General features: G+C 37.5%; 1 protein-coding gene across 3 annotated transcripts in view; it reads left to right on the top strand.

Annotated features, from left to right (window-relative positions):
• MICU2 (mitochondrial calcium uptake 2) overlaps positions 1 to 15,683 on the top strand; it is a 157,142-nt gene that overhangs the window by 93,293 nt on the left and 48,166 nt on the right. For 2 of the 3 annotated variants that reach the window (XM_045072424.1, XM_013046797.2), the window contains exons 5-6: positions 8,533 to 8,580; positions 9,556 to 9,638. In XM_045072424.1, the coding sequence (XP_044928359.1) occupies positions 8,533 to 8,580; positions 9,556 to 9,638 (131 nt within the window). The remainder of the gene's footprint in view (positions 1 to 8,532; positions 8,581 to 9,555; positions 9,639 to 15,683) is intronic. The other variant, XM_045072423.1, reaches the window with a different exon arrangement.

The raw sequence follows: 15,683 nt of genomic DNA, 5'->3' as shown, positions 1-15,683 counted from the left end.
CTTCACGTTGTTACAGAAGTATTGTTTCCTGTGGCAGAAATAGTCCTGCCTCCCTGTATAGGCTCCAGGCTTCTTTTGTTGCCTTCCCAAGACTTCTCCACTCCAGTATTACTCCCTCCCCTTGCCATATTCTCTTTCAGGGCACTGTATCATTCCTCTCCTTATAATAACTTCAACATCTCCCATATTTAAGGAAAGACATTCCTGTTGTGGCCCTACATCCAGCTCTCTCCATACTCCCTTTTCATAGTCAAGCTCTTTATTTTGTGTTGTGCTCACTTCCTCACCTCCCAGTCATCCCGCAGCCCATTTCAGTCTGGCACCCATTCTCCAACAACACCACTCTTGTCAAGACCATCACTAACCTTGTTGTCAGATTCAGTGAAGATATTCTGTATTCTTGGCACCCATGACCCCAGCAGTACTAACACTATTACCTGGTCTTACCTCAAACCAGTCTCTTCTTTTGGTTTCTAGGACCCCATAGTGCCTTGGTTTTGTTTTCTTACCATCCTACTGGTTTCTTCTCTGTCTCCTTTGGTGAAATTAACTGGAACCACCTTAGCTGGGGAAATCAAACAGGTCATTCTGATGGGGAGAGTTTGAATAAAGGGGCTGACTCATCAGTCCTAGCAAGCAGTGAGAAACTATTTATCTCACAGGAGATAATGGAATTGGAAGGAAGACATAACAAACTAGAGGAAGTGGGAGGTCATCCTGCAAATGAAGGGCGATAATTTTGAGGCCTAAAGTATAATGTGGGAGTTGAGATTTCAAAGAGCAGTAAGCAAATGTTCATTTCTTTGGTATAGAGAAGATAGCAAATGGTGGTAGAGCTTTTAGGTTATAATGGAAGATTTTCTTTATTCCATTCTTTTGGGTCAAGGAGGGATTTTAAAGGGTTTTGTTCTGGTGCACCTGGGTGGCTCAGTTGGTTAAGCCACTGCCTTCAGCCTAGGTTGTGATCCCAAGTTTCCTGGGATCAAGTCCCGCATCGCGCTCCTTGCTCCAGCCTCTCTCTCTGCCTCTGCCTGCCACTTTGCATGCTGTGCTCGCTCGCTCGCTCTCCCTCTCTCTCTCTCTGACAAATAAATAAAATTTTTTTAAAAATGGGTTTTGTTCTCTTCTTAAAATTGAGGGCACTGTTCTCTTCATTCAGCCTCTGCTTGCAGCAGCAAGGTTCATGAAGCAGTTTTGCTGTCAGCAGATGAAGAATCAGAGAGGCATCTTTGTGAGAGGAATTCCGTCAGGACTCTGTTAGAGTGTGGCCCCTTCTGGAAATCGTGGTCCTGGTTTCTAGGAGCAGCACTGTGACTCTGTATGTCTTGACCAGCATCACTGCTTCTCTGCCATAAGGGAGATAAAATAAATGTTTGTTTTCAGAGGATGCTGAGGAGGATTATCAGTAACTTCCTTATTTTAACTTTCAGTTACAGGCATATATATTCTATATGTCTGTTTCTGTCTCTTTTTCTATATATATATACCTTTTTAACTGTCAAGGAGATAAATTCACCAGCCTACTCACACATTTTCCTATTGGATAGTACTCTTTTCCTGTTCCTTACATAGCTGGAGAGCTATTTATATTCTCAGAATGAATAGGGGCATTGTACATTTCCAAGATTTCTAAAAGCATTTAAAGTCAGTATTTCTAGATGGCTGGGGGGAGGGCCCTTAGTGATGCACTATTAGAAAAATAGAAAGCGGAAGCCACAGCAGAAAGTTTGGTATTTTTTCCTCTAGGCAAAGTGCATTAGGTTAGTATGAAAAAGAAAGGAAAGGAGATGATTAGAGAGAAAGGGAGAAAGAGGCTTTAAGAGGAACCAGGAGGAATAAGTAACTGCAAGGATAATAATATAGATACCATTCATTTCAAAGTCAGTCAGAAGGAATAAATGATTCACGCTGGGCACCTGCAGGAGGAGAATTTTAAACCTGTCTTCCTACCATACAGGAGCATATGGAAGAACAGCCTTCATCAATAAAAGGTTGGTGGGGAAATCAGGACTCAAAGTGTGACTTAACAATGACAGGAAAACTAAGCAGCTGTCAGGGAAATGAGGAACAGCAGGGCTGCATACGTAGGAAGAATTAAATGCCATGAAAGGGCAGAGTAAGAACTGCTAGCTCACCACTCTTCCAAATGCTGGTTTCCCTTAACGTGGGGCTCTCCTGTGATTGCTTGCCTTCTACTCTGGCTGGGGTCTCAGTCCTAACCCTTCACATTCTCCATCCCTCGGACACATCTATTGTGCTGTGCTATAGCTGGGAAAGAGCACCCGTCCCTAAGGATGGGAAGTGTCACAGGCCGAATGTGTGGAGCTTCACAATTCCTGTATGCCCTGGAATTTGTAAGTTTCTTTAACACCTACTTTATCATATAAAATAAAGGTAACAGTCTCTATTTTGACGGTTATGGTGGGAATAACATACATAATGCTTTTCCGCCGGGCCTTGAGATCAAGTATCACTGAAAGATCTTTTTATTATTACTAGGCAAATTCATGTGCCACAAGTTCTCTTGGATTCTTTGAAACAACATCCCAGTTCTCTTGGAATGTCTCTTTCTGTCGTTGGTTTCTCTTCCTCCTGCGCATTAAGCATTGATAGTCCCTAGGATCTGTCGTTTGCTTACTGTTCTCCTCCTCTTGTTTAGTGCCCATGTAATACTGCTGCTGACTCTCAGATAGCCTTCAGTTTCTCCAGCCCAGGATGCTCTTCTGAGTTTCAGGCTTCTGTATCCAAACCAGCTGCCAGATGCCGGCTTGTGGGTCTCTGTTTCCTTGAGTTCATCATATCCCAAACTGAACTCACTGTCTTCTCCCTAAATCAGCACTTTCTTTTCTTGGTTTCATTTGGTAGTACTGCTTTTCACCCACCTCAATAAAACCCAGGAAATGTCTTTGAACCCTTTCTTTCTTTACCACTTAGTCCTTCAGATGCAGTCAGATAACAAAGTCTTCCTGTTTTTGCCAATTAGGTATTTATCGAATTCATCCTCTCTTCTCCCTACCTCTAAAGAATTTACAGGAAACAGATCAAGAAAAAAATCTTGGAGAGTATCTTAACAACAGTTATTTCTGTTTTTCTATGAAACTGAAATACATAAGTTGAAATGTACATTTCCAGCTTAAAGAAAAGACACTGATATGAACATTATATAGGAGAGATTCAACAGATTCACTTTTTTACATATACTTCTTTGTTGATATTAATGAAGTCACTTGAAAAAAATATAAAATTTAGCTACATTGGGAGCAGTGTAAAATATTCCATTTTACCATGTAAAACAACTATCAAAATTTATACCATATGCTAACTAGCAAATAATAGTATATCCTTGAAATAAGAAAATAACTCATCTACCATACATTATTACAAAGAAAAATGTAAGTTATAACTATTGTGCATTTTTTGAACAGAATTCTCAGTATAATATAGTCCTTAAGGATGTACTGAATATAAATTAAAAGATACATTGTAAGATATATAAGTATATTCTTATGATGGATTTGTTAATTTCTCTTTGGGAAACAGAGTTCTCAAAATTGCATTCAGTAGCAGGCCATATTTTAGAATGGTTCCAAATTTAAAATATTTGTAGAGAAGCATACTAAAGGAATTTAGTCCTCTCTTCTAATGGCCTTTCCTTACAGATTCATTAACACATTTTTAAATGTAATTATTTAAAATACTTCACCTATTTAACGTGCACTTTTAAAACATCGCCATTTAACAGCATTTACTTTACAATTAAATATAAGAAATATATGCATTAAACTGTTTCTCCTATATTCTGAAGTGTCAGTTTTCTTTAAAAGCATTTTCGGAGAGCAGGTGCCTAGAATGCTGTTGTAGAACTATGTTGTTTATAATCTATCTGGAGAGTATAGGTGCTATTTTTACATTGTCTCAACTCTGTTTATTCAAGCTTTTAAAGTCAGCATTTCAAAGAATGACACTGGAATTTTCTTTTTCACAAAGTCCCCTTGTAGAGGACATGTACCTGTGTGTAGAGAAGAGTGAGGCCTCCTCTTGGCACCAAGCCCATGTCAATCTAGCAGTTTGGCCATTTTTTCATGGTGCTGTATTCCTTTGAAAATTAGAAAGGGGGAAAAAAAACCTATCCTTTGCTTTTTTGAGTCTGCCAAGGAATGAAATACTTTGATCCTTCAACTTACATTAGAGTACTTCTCTCAGGTAACAAGGTAATGACAAAACACATTTAATTTCTTCTCCCTCCTTATAAACACTGAATATTTTTTAGGGAAAAATACCTGAAGACGTACTGTGGGCTTTTTTATTAAAAAGAAGTACACCTGCTCCACAGTAAAAACAACCAAAAAGTTGGTAATGCACAAAATTGTAAGTCATTTAAAATATGTACCTGAAGTTACTTGTAACTAAAACGTTGAGTTACCTAGATATAAAGTCCTTATCTGCCTTACTGTGAACGTGGGCCCTGAGTCTATGTGTTACTTGATTGGGAGCCAGTAAGGCAAATCCTCTGCCATCACCCTCTGCAGGCTTTTTTCCTCATGTCTAGGGTATCATATTGGCCTTATTTCCCGTTGCTTCTTCCACATAGAGGTTATTTCATTTTTTAATTTTCGTATTTTTTTTTAAAGATTTTATTTATTTATCTGACAGAGAGAAATCACAAGTAGATGGAGAAGCAGGCAGAGAGAGAGGGAAGCAGGCTCCCTGCCGAGCAGAGAGCCCGATGCGGGACTCGATCCCAGGACCCTGAGATCATGACCTGAGCCGAAGGCAGCAGCTCAACCCACTGAGCCACCCAGGCGCCCCTAATTTTCGTATTTTTTATTTAGGTTTCATATTGAGCTTCATCTGTTATCCCACACCTCTTAATTAAAATTTTCATCTATATTTTTGAAGACCATTTTTAGAATTACTTCCTCTAGGACATCTCTGATCATCTAAACTCTAGAAATGATTTCACGTATTTCTAAAATCTGTAACTTTTACTATCATTGTCTTTCAGTAGTATTTAGCATTTTTTATAGGCATTTTTATTCTGGCCTCCTGATGAAAGTATACAGCACCATCTATTAAGAATTCCTGCCAAAAGGGCGCCCAGGTGCCTCAGTCAGTTAAGCATCTGCCTTCAGCTCAGGTCATAATCTGTAGTCCTGGGATCAAGCGCTGTGTGGGGCTCCTTGCTCATTGGGGAGTATGCTTCTCCCTCTCCCTCTGCCTGCTGCTCCCCCTGCTTGTGCTCTCTCTCCATCAAATAAATAAATAAAATCTTTAAAAAAAAAAAAATTCATGCCAAAAATCAAACCTGAATCTCAACATACCTCTGGATCTAAGTAACAGTTTATAGAAAACATGAAAGTTAGAGCAGCATGTAAAATGACACCAAGAAGATGCAGTTAGCAAAATATTCTAGACTTTAAGCAACTCTATAGGTCAAATGACCAGGCATCTTTAAAAATTAAGTTGGAAGATGTGGAGGAGGGTATCTGGGTGGCTCAGTTGGTTAAGCATCTGACTTGATCACAGCTCAGGTCTTGATCTCAGGGTTGTGAATTCAGGCCCCACATTGGGGCTGTACACTGGACATAGAACCTTTAAAAAAAAAAATGTTAAAAAAAAGAACAAAAAAAAAGTTAAAAACAAAAGAACAAAAGAAAAATTTTAAACTTGTGAATCAAAGTACACTATGAAGAGAGTAAAAAGACAACCCATAGGAAAGGAGAAAATATTTGCAAATCATATATAGGGGCTTAAAATCCAGTATATATAAAGAACTTCTATAACTCAGTAAGGAAAAACAAAACAATTTAAAAATGGGCAAAGACTCAAATAGACATTTCTCCAAAGAAGATAGTTGACTAATTTCCATGTGAAAAGATGCTTGCCATCATTAACCATTAGGGAAATGCAGATCGAAACCATAGTGAGATACCTCTTAATACCATTATTATGGAGAAAAAAACAAGTGTTGGCAAGGATTTGAAGAAAAATTATAACCTCTGTGCACTGGTGGTGGGAATGTAAAATGGTGCCACCACTTTTGAAAAAAGTATGGAGGTTCCTCAGATTAAGCATAGAATGACCATATGATTGAGCAATTCCACCTTGGGTAAATACCCAAAAGAATTAAAAGCAGAGACTCAAACAGGTACTTGTATACCAATGTCTGTAGCAGCATTAATCACAATAGCCAAGGGACTCCTGGGTGGCTCAGTGGGTTAAAGCCTCTGCCTTCGGCTCAGGTCATGATCTCAGGGTCCTGGGATAGAGCCCCGCATAAGGCTCTCTGCTCAGCAGGGAGCCTGCTTCCCTCTCTCTCTCTCTCTCTGCCTGCCTCTCTGCCTACTTGTGATCTCTGTCAAATAAATAAATAAAATCTTTAAAAAAAAAAAAAAACACAGTAGCCAATAGCTGGGTAGAAACAACCCAGATTGTCCATCAGCAGATGGATGGATAAACAAATTGTAGTATATACATATAGTAGAATATTTTTCAACCTTACAAAGGAATGGAATTTTGACACATGCTACAATGTGGATGAACCTTGAAGACACTATGCTAAGTGAAATAAGCCAGACACAAAAGCACAAATACTGTATGATTCCATTTATATGAGGTCCCTAGAGTAGGCAGTCTCATAGTGACAGAAAACAGGTTACAGTGGTTGGAGGCAGTAAAGAATGGAGTTAGTGTTTCTTGGTTGTGAGGTTTCAATTTGTGATGATTAAAAAGTTCTGATAATGGTTGCAAAACACTGAATACTTAATGCCATTACTCTGCACATTTAAAAATGGCTAAAATGGTGAAGTTTTTGTTATGTGTATTTTGCCACAATTTTAAAAAAGGTGACTTGAGATCCTCTGACCAAGTGCAATGCAAGGTACTTTTTTGAATCCTGATTTGAACACACTCGAAAAAATTTTTTTCTGAAACATTTGTAAAAGTGATGTGAGTTTGATGATATTAAGGAATTATTGATAATTTTTTAGGTGTGCCAAATATATTTTAGGGAGGGAAAAGTCTTTTTAGAGATACAGCTTGAATTTTCTACTATGAAATAATATATTGAGATTTGTTTCAAAATAATCCGATGGGGGTGGGGGAGTGGAGCCTGGATGACTCAATCTGTCAGATCTCAAACTTCAGCTCAGGTCATGATCACGAGGTCCTGAAATAGAGCCCTGAGTTGGGCTCATGCTCAGCAGGGAGTCTGCTTCTCCTCCCTCTGCCCGTCTGCTCCATTGTGCATGTGTACCGTATCTCTCTCTCTCTCTCAAATAAGTAAAATCTTAAAAAAAAATAATCCAGTGGGAAGTGGGGGGAAGGGAGTGAAAAGAGATACAGATAACAAGATCTGTCATGAATTAATTACTGAAGTTGATCTATATAATATAGTTACTATATTCTCTCTACTTTTATCATTAAAGTTTTCCATGATGAAGATTTTTTAATTGTGTGTTTTGCTCTTATATCAAACTTTTGATCCGGGGGGGAATTATTTTTAGCTTATCAGGAAGCCATGATTTATAAGATACTGTTTCTATGTTTATATTATATATTATATATTTATATTCTGTTCTTTTCATTGCAAGTATCTAAAACCAGGCACTATCAATTTGAGCAAGAAAGGGGCAGATGTAGAGCTAGCTAGTGGCCAGACACAGAGCTAGCTTCAAGTTCAACTTAATTCAGGACTCAGACATCACCAGTATCCATCTTTCAGGCCTGCCAATTAAAGATTGGCTGAATTTTCAGGCCCTAAACACTGGCTGGCTGACAGTTCCAGGCACTCTCTCCATTGCCTCACATTCCTAAGTGAAACATTCTCAAATCATCAAAGTCCAGTGGGGATGGGGGAGGACAAAAAAAGTAAATAAATAAAGTCAATGATTCAGCATTCTCATCAGAAATTCCACTCAGAGTGACCCAGCTTAGGTCAAGGCCTTCCCTGAACTAGTCACTGCAGCCAGACTAATGGAACCTGCTCATTAGCTTGGGTCAGCCTTTTGCCCATCTCTCCACCAGTTCAGTTAGAGTACAATGATTGGCTTAGGCCTATTAGCACCTACCATCAAAGGTAAGGATGATTGTCCTACCAAAACTACATGTTTGAGAATGGGGAAGGAATGGTTTTCCGAAGGAAAATCAAGTTACTGCTGCAAAGATTTAATCTCATTTTAAATAATATAGTTTGACCTTTTGTATATTGAGATCTCTGTTACTCTACTGAATTTTTAAATTTGCTTTACTTGAGGTGTTATTAATAGTGGAATTTGGGGAGAAATTGTGTGAAGTGCCATGCAAATAAAAACCTGTAGCGGATACCTGTTATTTGCTAGCCAACAGCCATTCCCCTTTTTTACTAGTAATGGTAACCTGATGAAAAAACATAGTATCTTTTTTAAGTGCTAGTACTATACTTAACTCTCTAGTATAGAAGTTTTCCACTGAACCAAAGAGAGATAAAGTTAAAAAAAAATTTTTTTTTAAAACAAAACTTACCTTCTGATGTTTTTATTTTATCTCTTTCAGGACTAATTTCGTATACTGAGTATCTTTTCTTGCTTACAATTCTCACTAGTAAGTACCCCACAGTTTTTCTCAGTGATCACGTGGATTCTCTCTTCTTACCAAACAAAGTTTTGGAAGTATGGTATTTATGTCTTTATCATTAAAGCATAATTGCTACCTTAGTTTCTATATCAACAAAATGATACTGGTGAATTAGTTTAGCCCTTCAGCTTCCTTTGGACTGTGGCTCCCCATAACTCGGTCTCCTTAAAAGACTTTTGAACAGAAGAGAATCAGACTTATTAGCCTTCACATGTTTAAAAAAAAAAAACCCTTATCATACATTCTTCAAAATTCCTGATCAATACTCTTCAGATTGGTCATGAAAATCAAGGAAAGAATGAGAAACTTTCACAGCTTGGAGCAGAGTAAGGAGACCTAACAACTAAATGCAGCATGGTTTCTTGTATTTGATCGTAAAGTAGAAAAATTAGCATTAGTGGAAAAACTTGAAATCCAAATAAAGTCTATAGTTCAGTTTAAAATACTATTACCAGTGTCCATTTCTTAGTTTTGACAATGATACTATAGTTATAGAAGATGTTAACATTAAAAGAAGCTGGCTGAAGGATATATGAGAACTCACTATACTATCTTAACAACACATCTAAACATATCTAAAATTATTTCAAAATAAAAATTTTTTTAAATCCCTACTCTGAGAAAGGGAAATAAAGAGTAATAATCAGTATGAAAGTAGCCAAGTTACTAAAAGAATATAGGAAAGCCCCTGATAGAGTTAAAGAAGTAAGTTCTCAAATTAGTTTTGCTTTGAAAAGTAGAGCACTTAATAGTAGAATAGCACAGCCATGAAAATACATCAGCCTTTGAAAATTGTTATAATAAGAAATCATTTTTTTGTCTGTTTAGGCACTTGTATAATAATTTCTGGAAGTTTTTTTCAAATTTGAAGACCTGTAAATCAGTAAGCAATTTACATTTCACCAACATTGAAATAACTATTTACTTTTCACTTAATTGCAGAACCCCATACTGGGTTTCATGTTGCTTTTAAAATGCTGGATGCAGATGGTAATGAGATGGTTGAGAAAAAGGAATTTTTTAAGGTAAGTACATTCTACTCAGTTTGTCATAAAACAGTTGGATGCTTGTGTGATCTTACATTTCCATAAAAATTAAAATTATATCCATTGCTTACATATGAAATGTCAAGAAATCATTTATACATTCAAAAGTGTTTAATTTTCCATAATACAACTGAGGAAACTGTTAAGGAACAGAGCATAAGATTCCTATGGGAGGGGCGCCTGGGTGGCTCAGTGGGTTAAGCCGCTGCCTTCGGCTCAGGTCATGATCTCAGGGTCCTGGGATCGAGTCCCGCATCTGGCTCTCTGCTCAGCAGGGAGCCTGCTTCCTCTTCTCTCTCTCTCTCTCTCTCTCTCTGCCTGCCTTTCTGCCTACTTGTGATCTCTCTCTGTCAAATAAACAAATAAAATCTTTAAAAAAAAAAAAAAAGATTCCTATGGGAGAAATGGCTTATGCATCTACATTTTTTAGGGTTTTATTTTATGATATCAGCAGATAATAGGGTCTCATAGATATGTTCAGAAATTCTTAAACACCCTACCCCCAAAAAAGGAATAAGAAAAATTAAAACTTAAGCCTTCATAAAGAATTGGGGGGTGGGGAGCCTGGGTGGCTCAGTCGTTAGGCGTCTGCCTTTAGCTGAGGTCATGATTCCAGGGTCCTAGGATCAAGCCCCACATCCTTGCTCAGCGGGACGCCTGCTTCTCCCTTTCCCATTCCCCCTGTTTGTTTTCCCTCTCTTACTGTGTCTCTCTCTGTCAAATACATAAATAAAATCTTTAAAAGAAAAAGAAAAGAATGGGGGAAAAAATGAAAAAGCTACGAATAGGTATAAATAGGTGCAGATTTTCCAGGAATTTGCTAAGGCTATTATTTGAAAAGCTGAAAATATGTTATATGTTTAAATGAAAATATGTTTCCAAGACAAATGTAAGGCATACAACTATTAAATTTCACTCCATTCCAGGAATGTTGATGGTAATATTTTTTAAAAAAATACCTCTAGGGGGCTCCTGGGTGGCTTAGTCATTAAGTGTCTATCTTCAGCTCAGGTCATTGGGATCAAGCCCCGCATCGGGCTCCCTGCTTAGCAGGAATCCTGCTTCTCCCTTTCGCACTCCCCTTGCTTGTGTTCTATGTCTGTCAAATAACTAAGTAAAATATTTTTTAAAAATCCTCTGCATATAAACCATTAGGTATTTTCCAGAGTTAAGTGTTTTTAAAGTATTGGAGAGTTTTGTGGAGAAAAAAATAGAACATGTAGATAAATATATAACACAGCGTTTGGTACATACTAATTTCTTAGAACTACCATTGATAATTACTGAGTACCTATATAAATGACTACTTTATGACTTTTTTTTTTTTTTTAAGTGTTTGAGACATGAAGCAAATGGAACTCTCTTAGAGTGCTTGTGGGAGTATGAAATGGCATACACATTTTGGAAAACAAAATTGGCATCTTCTTGATGTATACTCAGCATATGACGTGGCAATTCCAGTCCTATGTATTTAGTCAAAGAAAAGAAAACACATGTTCACCCAAAGACCTGTATATAACTATTCTTAACAATTTTATTCATAGTAGCCCCAAACTGGAAACAACCTAAGTGTTCATCAAGTGACTAAAGAAATTGTATACATACAGTAGAGTACTACTCAGCAAAAAAAGGGAACAAATTATCAGTAGGTACAACAACATGGATAAATGAAGTGAAAGAAAAACTGTACTTACAGTGTGATTCCTTTGATATGAAATTCTAGAAAAGGAATATATATCTTTGCTAACAGAAAGCAGATCATTGGTTCCCTGGGGCTGAGAGGGGGTAAGGAATTGACTACAGATGGACTGCAGCTTCCATAAGGGAATCTCTTGAAGTGCTAGAAATATTACAGACCTTGATTAAGATGGTAGAGACATGGGTGTATATATTTGTTACAACTCAAACTGTGTATTTAAACAAGTGCATTTTATTGTGTACAAGCTATGCCTCAGTAAACACCTTTGATAAGGAGTCATTCTACAGGCTTTGCAAATTCAATTACTGAGATATGTGGTTTTATATACAAGAAACTGTCTCCAAAACTACAAAGAACACAGCAAAAGGTTCTAACCAGAGAATAAATTTATAAAACAGTGAGATCCAATAAAAAGTAGGCTTATTTAACATTATAGAAATTATCTGGAAGAGGGTATAAAGAATGTATAAATCTAAGCATTTGGGGGAAACTAAGGTAAATGACATGAACATCTATGTGAGTGGACAATAAAGTAGCAGATACAGTTCTCAGTGTTTTAGCTTAAAGTGTAGTAGAACCTGTCTTGCCCGGTGTGGCCACTATCAGTAGTTCAGTTAAAGAATCTGTTAAAGGGGGAATAATTTTTAAAAATAAAGATACCTAGGGGCGCCTGGGTGGCTCAGTGGGTTAAGCTGCTGCCTTCGGCTCGGGTCATGATCCCAGGGTCCTGGGATCGAGTCCCACATCGGGCTCTCTGCTCAGCGGGGAGCCTGCTTCCCTCTCTCTCTGCCTGCCTCTCTGCCTACTTGTGATTTCTCTCTGTCAAATAAATAAAAATAAAATCTTAAAAAATAAATAAATAAATAAATAAAGATACCTAATAACAGACATTTTAGTTAATTAACTTAAATGCACATCCATTTTAGAACCAAGGCCTCTTTTTTTGAAGATTTTATTTATTTATTTATTTGAGAGAAAGAGTGCATGCACACATGCGCAGAGAGGAAGAGCAAGAAGGAGAAGCCACTCCCCGATGAGCAGAGAGCCCAATGCAGGGTTCAGTCCCAGGACCCCAAGATTATGACCTGAGCCAAAGGCAGATGCTTAACCATCTGAGCCACCCAGGCGTCCCAGAACCAAGGCCTTTTCTTTGAAGTGGAGCCACTGATTGAAATCACCTGTTTTTCTTGCCTGTGTATGCCTATAATTTATCATCTGCAGTTTCCAGTTTGTTTAAAGTGCAGGAAAAAATGTAAAGACAGGTACGAAGCAGTCTAAATGTAGGATCCTTCAAGATCTTTGTGATTTTTCCTACTCTTTACAATCTTAGCCTAATTAGAAGCAACTTTTTTCTTTGGCAGTTCGCCTTAATAACGAAATCTCTAAAGTATTCCTCCTCCCTTTTTTCTCTCATTCATGCGTGCATGCACCCACCCCCCTTCTGTGTTTAACCAAGGCTCATAAACTCAGAGAATCAAGCTGACTACCAAAATAGGAACAGGTGCAGGATATCCCATCGTGGGTTTTTTGACATTGCAGTTTCTAATGGATTCTGGCAGCTGCAGGTGATACTGGCTCACATACTTCAGAGTGTTGGGTTGGCAGATCTAAGAGACTAAATTTTATGCTTTTATATGTGGAGTTTATATTACCATTTAGAAAAAAGACTTACACAGTCTCTGTGCTTAATGCTTCCATTTCAGGCTTTTCTGATTTTTCACCAAATTTACTTGTCTTTGAAGCTACATTCTCACCTAAGCCAAAAAGGAAGACCAATGTCCCAGTGTCCCCGTGTAGTTAACTTCTCCTCCAGCAGGGCGCCTGGGTGGCTTAGTCAGTTAAGTGTCTGCCTTTGCTCAGGTTTTGATACCAGGGCCCTGCTTCTCCATCTCCCTCTGCCACTCCCCCTACTTGTGTGCTCGCACAAATAAATAAATAAGATCTTTTAAAAAACAAGCACATTTCTCCAGCTTTCTGGTGTTTCCAGAAAACTCTGTTACTTCACAGTAATATTTAATAAAATTAAGTAATTACAGTAACAAGTGCAATGATCATAATTGGTTTGGAAACAGAAAAGACTTTAACTAAACAAACGTTGAGCTCAGCTGCTGAGAGAAGGAGTGTGCAAGCATACTTGAAATTTGCCAAGAGCTTTCTGTGAATATCTGCCATGGAGTTCTACAGGGGGAGGAGAGAGCATTGATTAATCTGCTGAATTGGTTATGTGAAAGCCAGTTAAGATTTTTTTTTTTTTTTTTTACCTTTTGTTTAAGGAAAAAGAACCCAGTATACAATCATAGGGATTGAATTCTAGAATATTAGAAGGGAATGAGTTCAGCATAACCATAGACTAGCTTCAATTTTTCAAATCAGTGTATAGGTATAAAATTCTAGAAAATATCCTAAAATACATAAAAAAAAAAAAATACCCTCACACCAAAACAGATAAATTTGGATTTTTGTGTGATTAGGGGCACTTCATGAAACACACTGAACTGAAATAATAGGAGGTGAGGTTTTAAAAATAGGACTCATGGTACGGTCCCTGGGTGGCAGTCAGTTAATTGTCCAACTCTTGGTTTCAGCTCAGGTCGCAATCTCAGTGTCACGGGATTGAACCCTGCATTGGGCTCTGTGCTCAGTGTGAGGTCTGCTTGAGATTTTCTCTTTCCCTCACCCCTTGCCCCTCCCCCACGGTCATGTGTGCTCACTTGCTCGCTCACTTGCTCTCTCAAATAAGTAAATGAATCTTAAAAAAAAAAATGGGATTCATGGAAAGGTAAATACTATATGGTCGGTCTTTGTGTGAACTCTAACAAAAAAACAAGCTCATAGAAAAGTAGATCAGAGGGGCACCTGGGTGGCTCAGTGGGTTAAAGCCTCTGCCTTTCGCTCAGTCATGTTCCCAGGGTCTAGGATCGAGTCCCACATCAGGCTCTCTGCTCAGCGAAGAGTCTGCTTCCTCCTCTCTCTCTCTCTGCCTGCCTCTCTGCCTACTTGTGATCTCTATCTGTCAAATAAATAAATAAAATCTTTTAAAAAAACCAAGATCAGATTTGTGGTTATCAGAGGCAGGGTTGGGGGGAATGGGAATGGGAGGAAGGTGGTCAAAAGGTACAAACTTCCAGTGAGAAGATAAATAAGTACTAGGCGTATAATGTTCAACATGACAACCATAGTTAACACTGTTGTGTGGTGCATAGGAAAGTCATTAAAAGAGTAGCTCCTGGGATTCTCATAACAAGGAGGAAACATTTTTTTTTTTTTGCTTTTCCTTTTTATTGCATGTGTATGAGATGACAGATATTATCTAAACTTACTGCATAATCATTTCTTAATAAGTCAAACCATCATGCTTGTACATCTTATGTCAGGTATATCCCAATGCAGCTGGATAAAGCTAGGACTTATGGACTATTAACATACTAGAAAGATTAATGATCAAAGTCTATAAAGTCATAAAATAACAAATTTTCCAACACAAACTAAAGAAGACATCTTGCTGAAACCTGTCATGACAGAAGTTAGAATTTATAGAAGTAACATTAATATGTACTTAATTGGCAGTATCAGACAATGAAATGTTTCATATAAATGATTTTTTAAATTGAGGCTTACCTTTTTAACATGATTAAATTTTTAACATTTGTAACTTTTTTGATAAGCCCTTCAAGAATACATATATCTCCATCTTTTCAAAGTAGTTAATAATGTGCATAATTTATCCTCTTTTTTTGACAGCTCAGGATTATCATTATGAAGGTCAGTTTCATAGTAATGGGCTAGTTAGACTTTTAGAGTCTATTAAGGGCATGAGTTACTTACCCTTACACTGAATGGCCTTAGACTTTCAAGCTTTTAATTTGTATTTCTGATTTTTGTCCTCATTGTTAGGATAATAATAGTTTATTATCACTGGTATCAGTAGGAATGAACAGTTGATCTTTCTGTCAGTTCCAGTCATCTAGTTTTTCTTCTAGTCTCCAGTGCACTGGGAAAACAGGCAACAAAGTTTGCTAGAATTATGTATCAAGTACAGAATCTATATTTGCACTGTCCAGTAATGTAGCCAGTAGCCACATGTGGTTACCGAGCCCCTGAAATATGGTTTGTGTCTAAGAAAGTTGAGTTTCTAAATTTTAATTAATATAAAATTTAAATTTAAAACCTGACATTTACTTCAGATATTGGAAGATTTTCGCATATGTTTGAAGCAAGCTAGGTATATGGATCTACTTTTTCAGTTGTAAATTTTATAAAATCTTAACACAGATCAGGTATTTACAGTGAAGATGCTGTGAATGTAAAATGCACACTGGATTTTG

Source organism: Mustela putorius, unplaced genomic scaffold (genome assembly GCF_011764305.1).
Source record: "Mustela putorius furo isolate JIRA1106 unplaced genomic scaffold, ASM1176430v1.1 tig00004035_pilon_pilon_pilon, whole genome shotgun sequence".
Lineage (NCBI taxonomy): Eukaryota > Metazoa > Chordata > Mammalia > Carnivora > Mustelidae > Mustela > Mustela putorius.
This window is presented reverse-complemented; position numbering and strand designations above follow the sequence as displayed.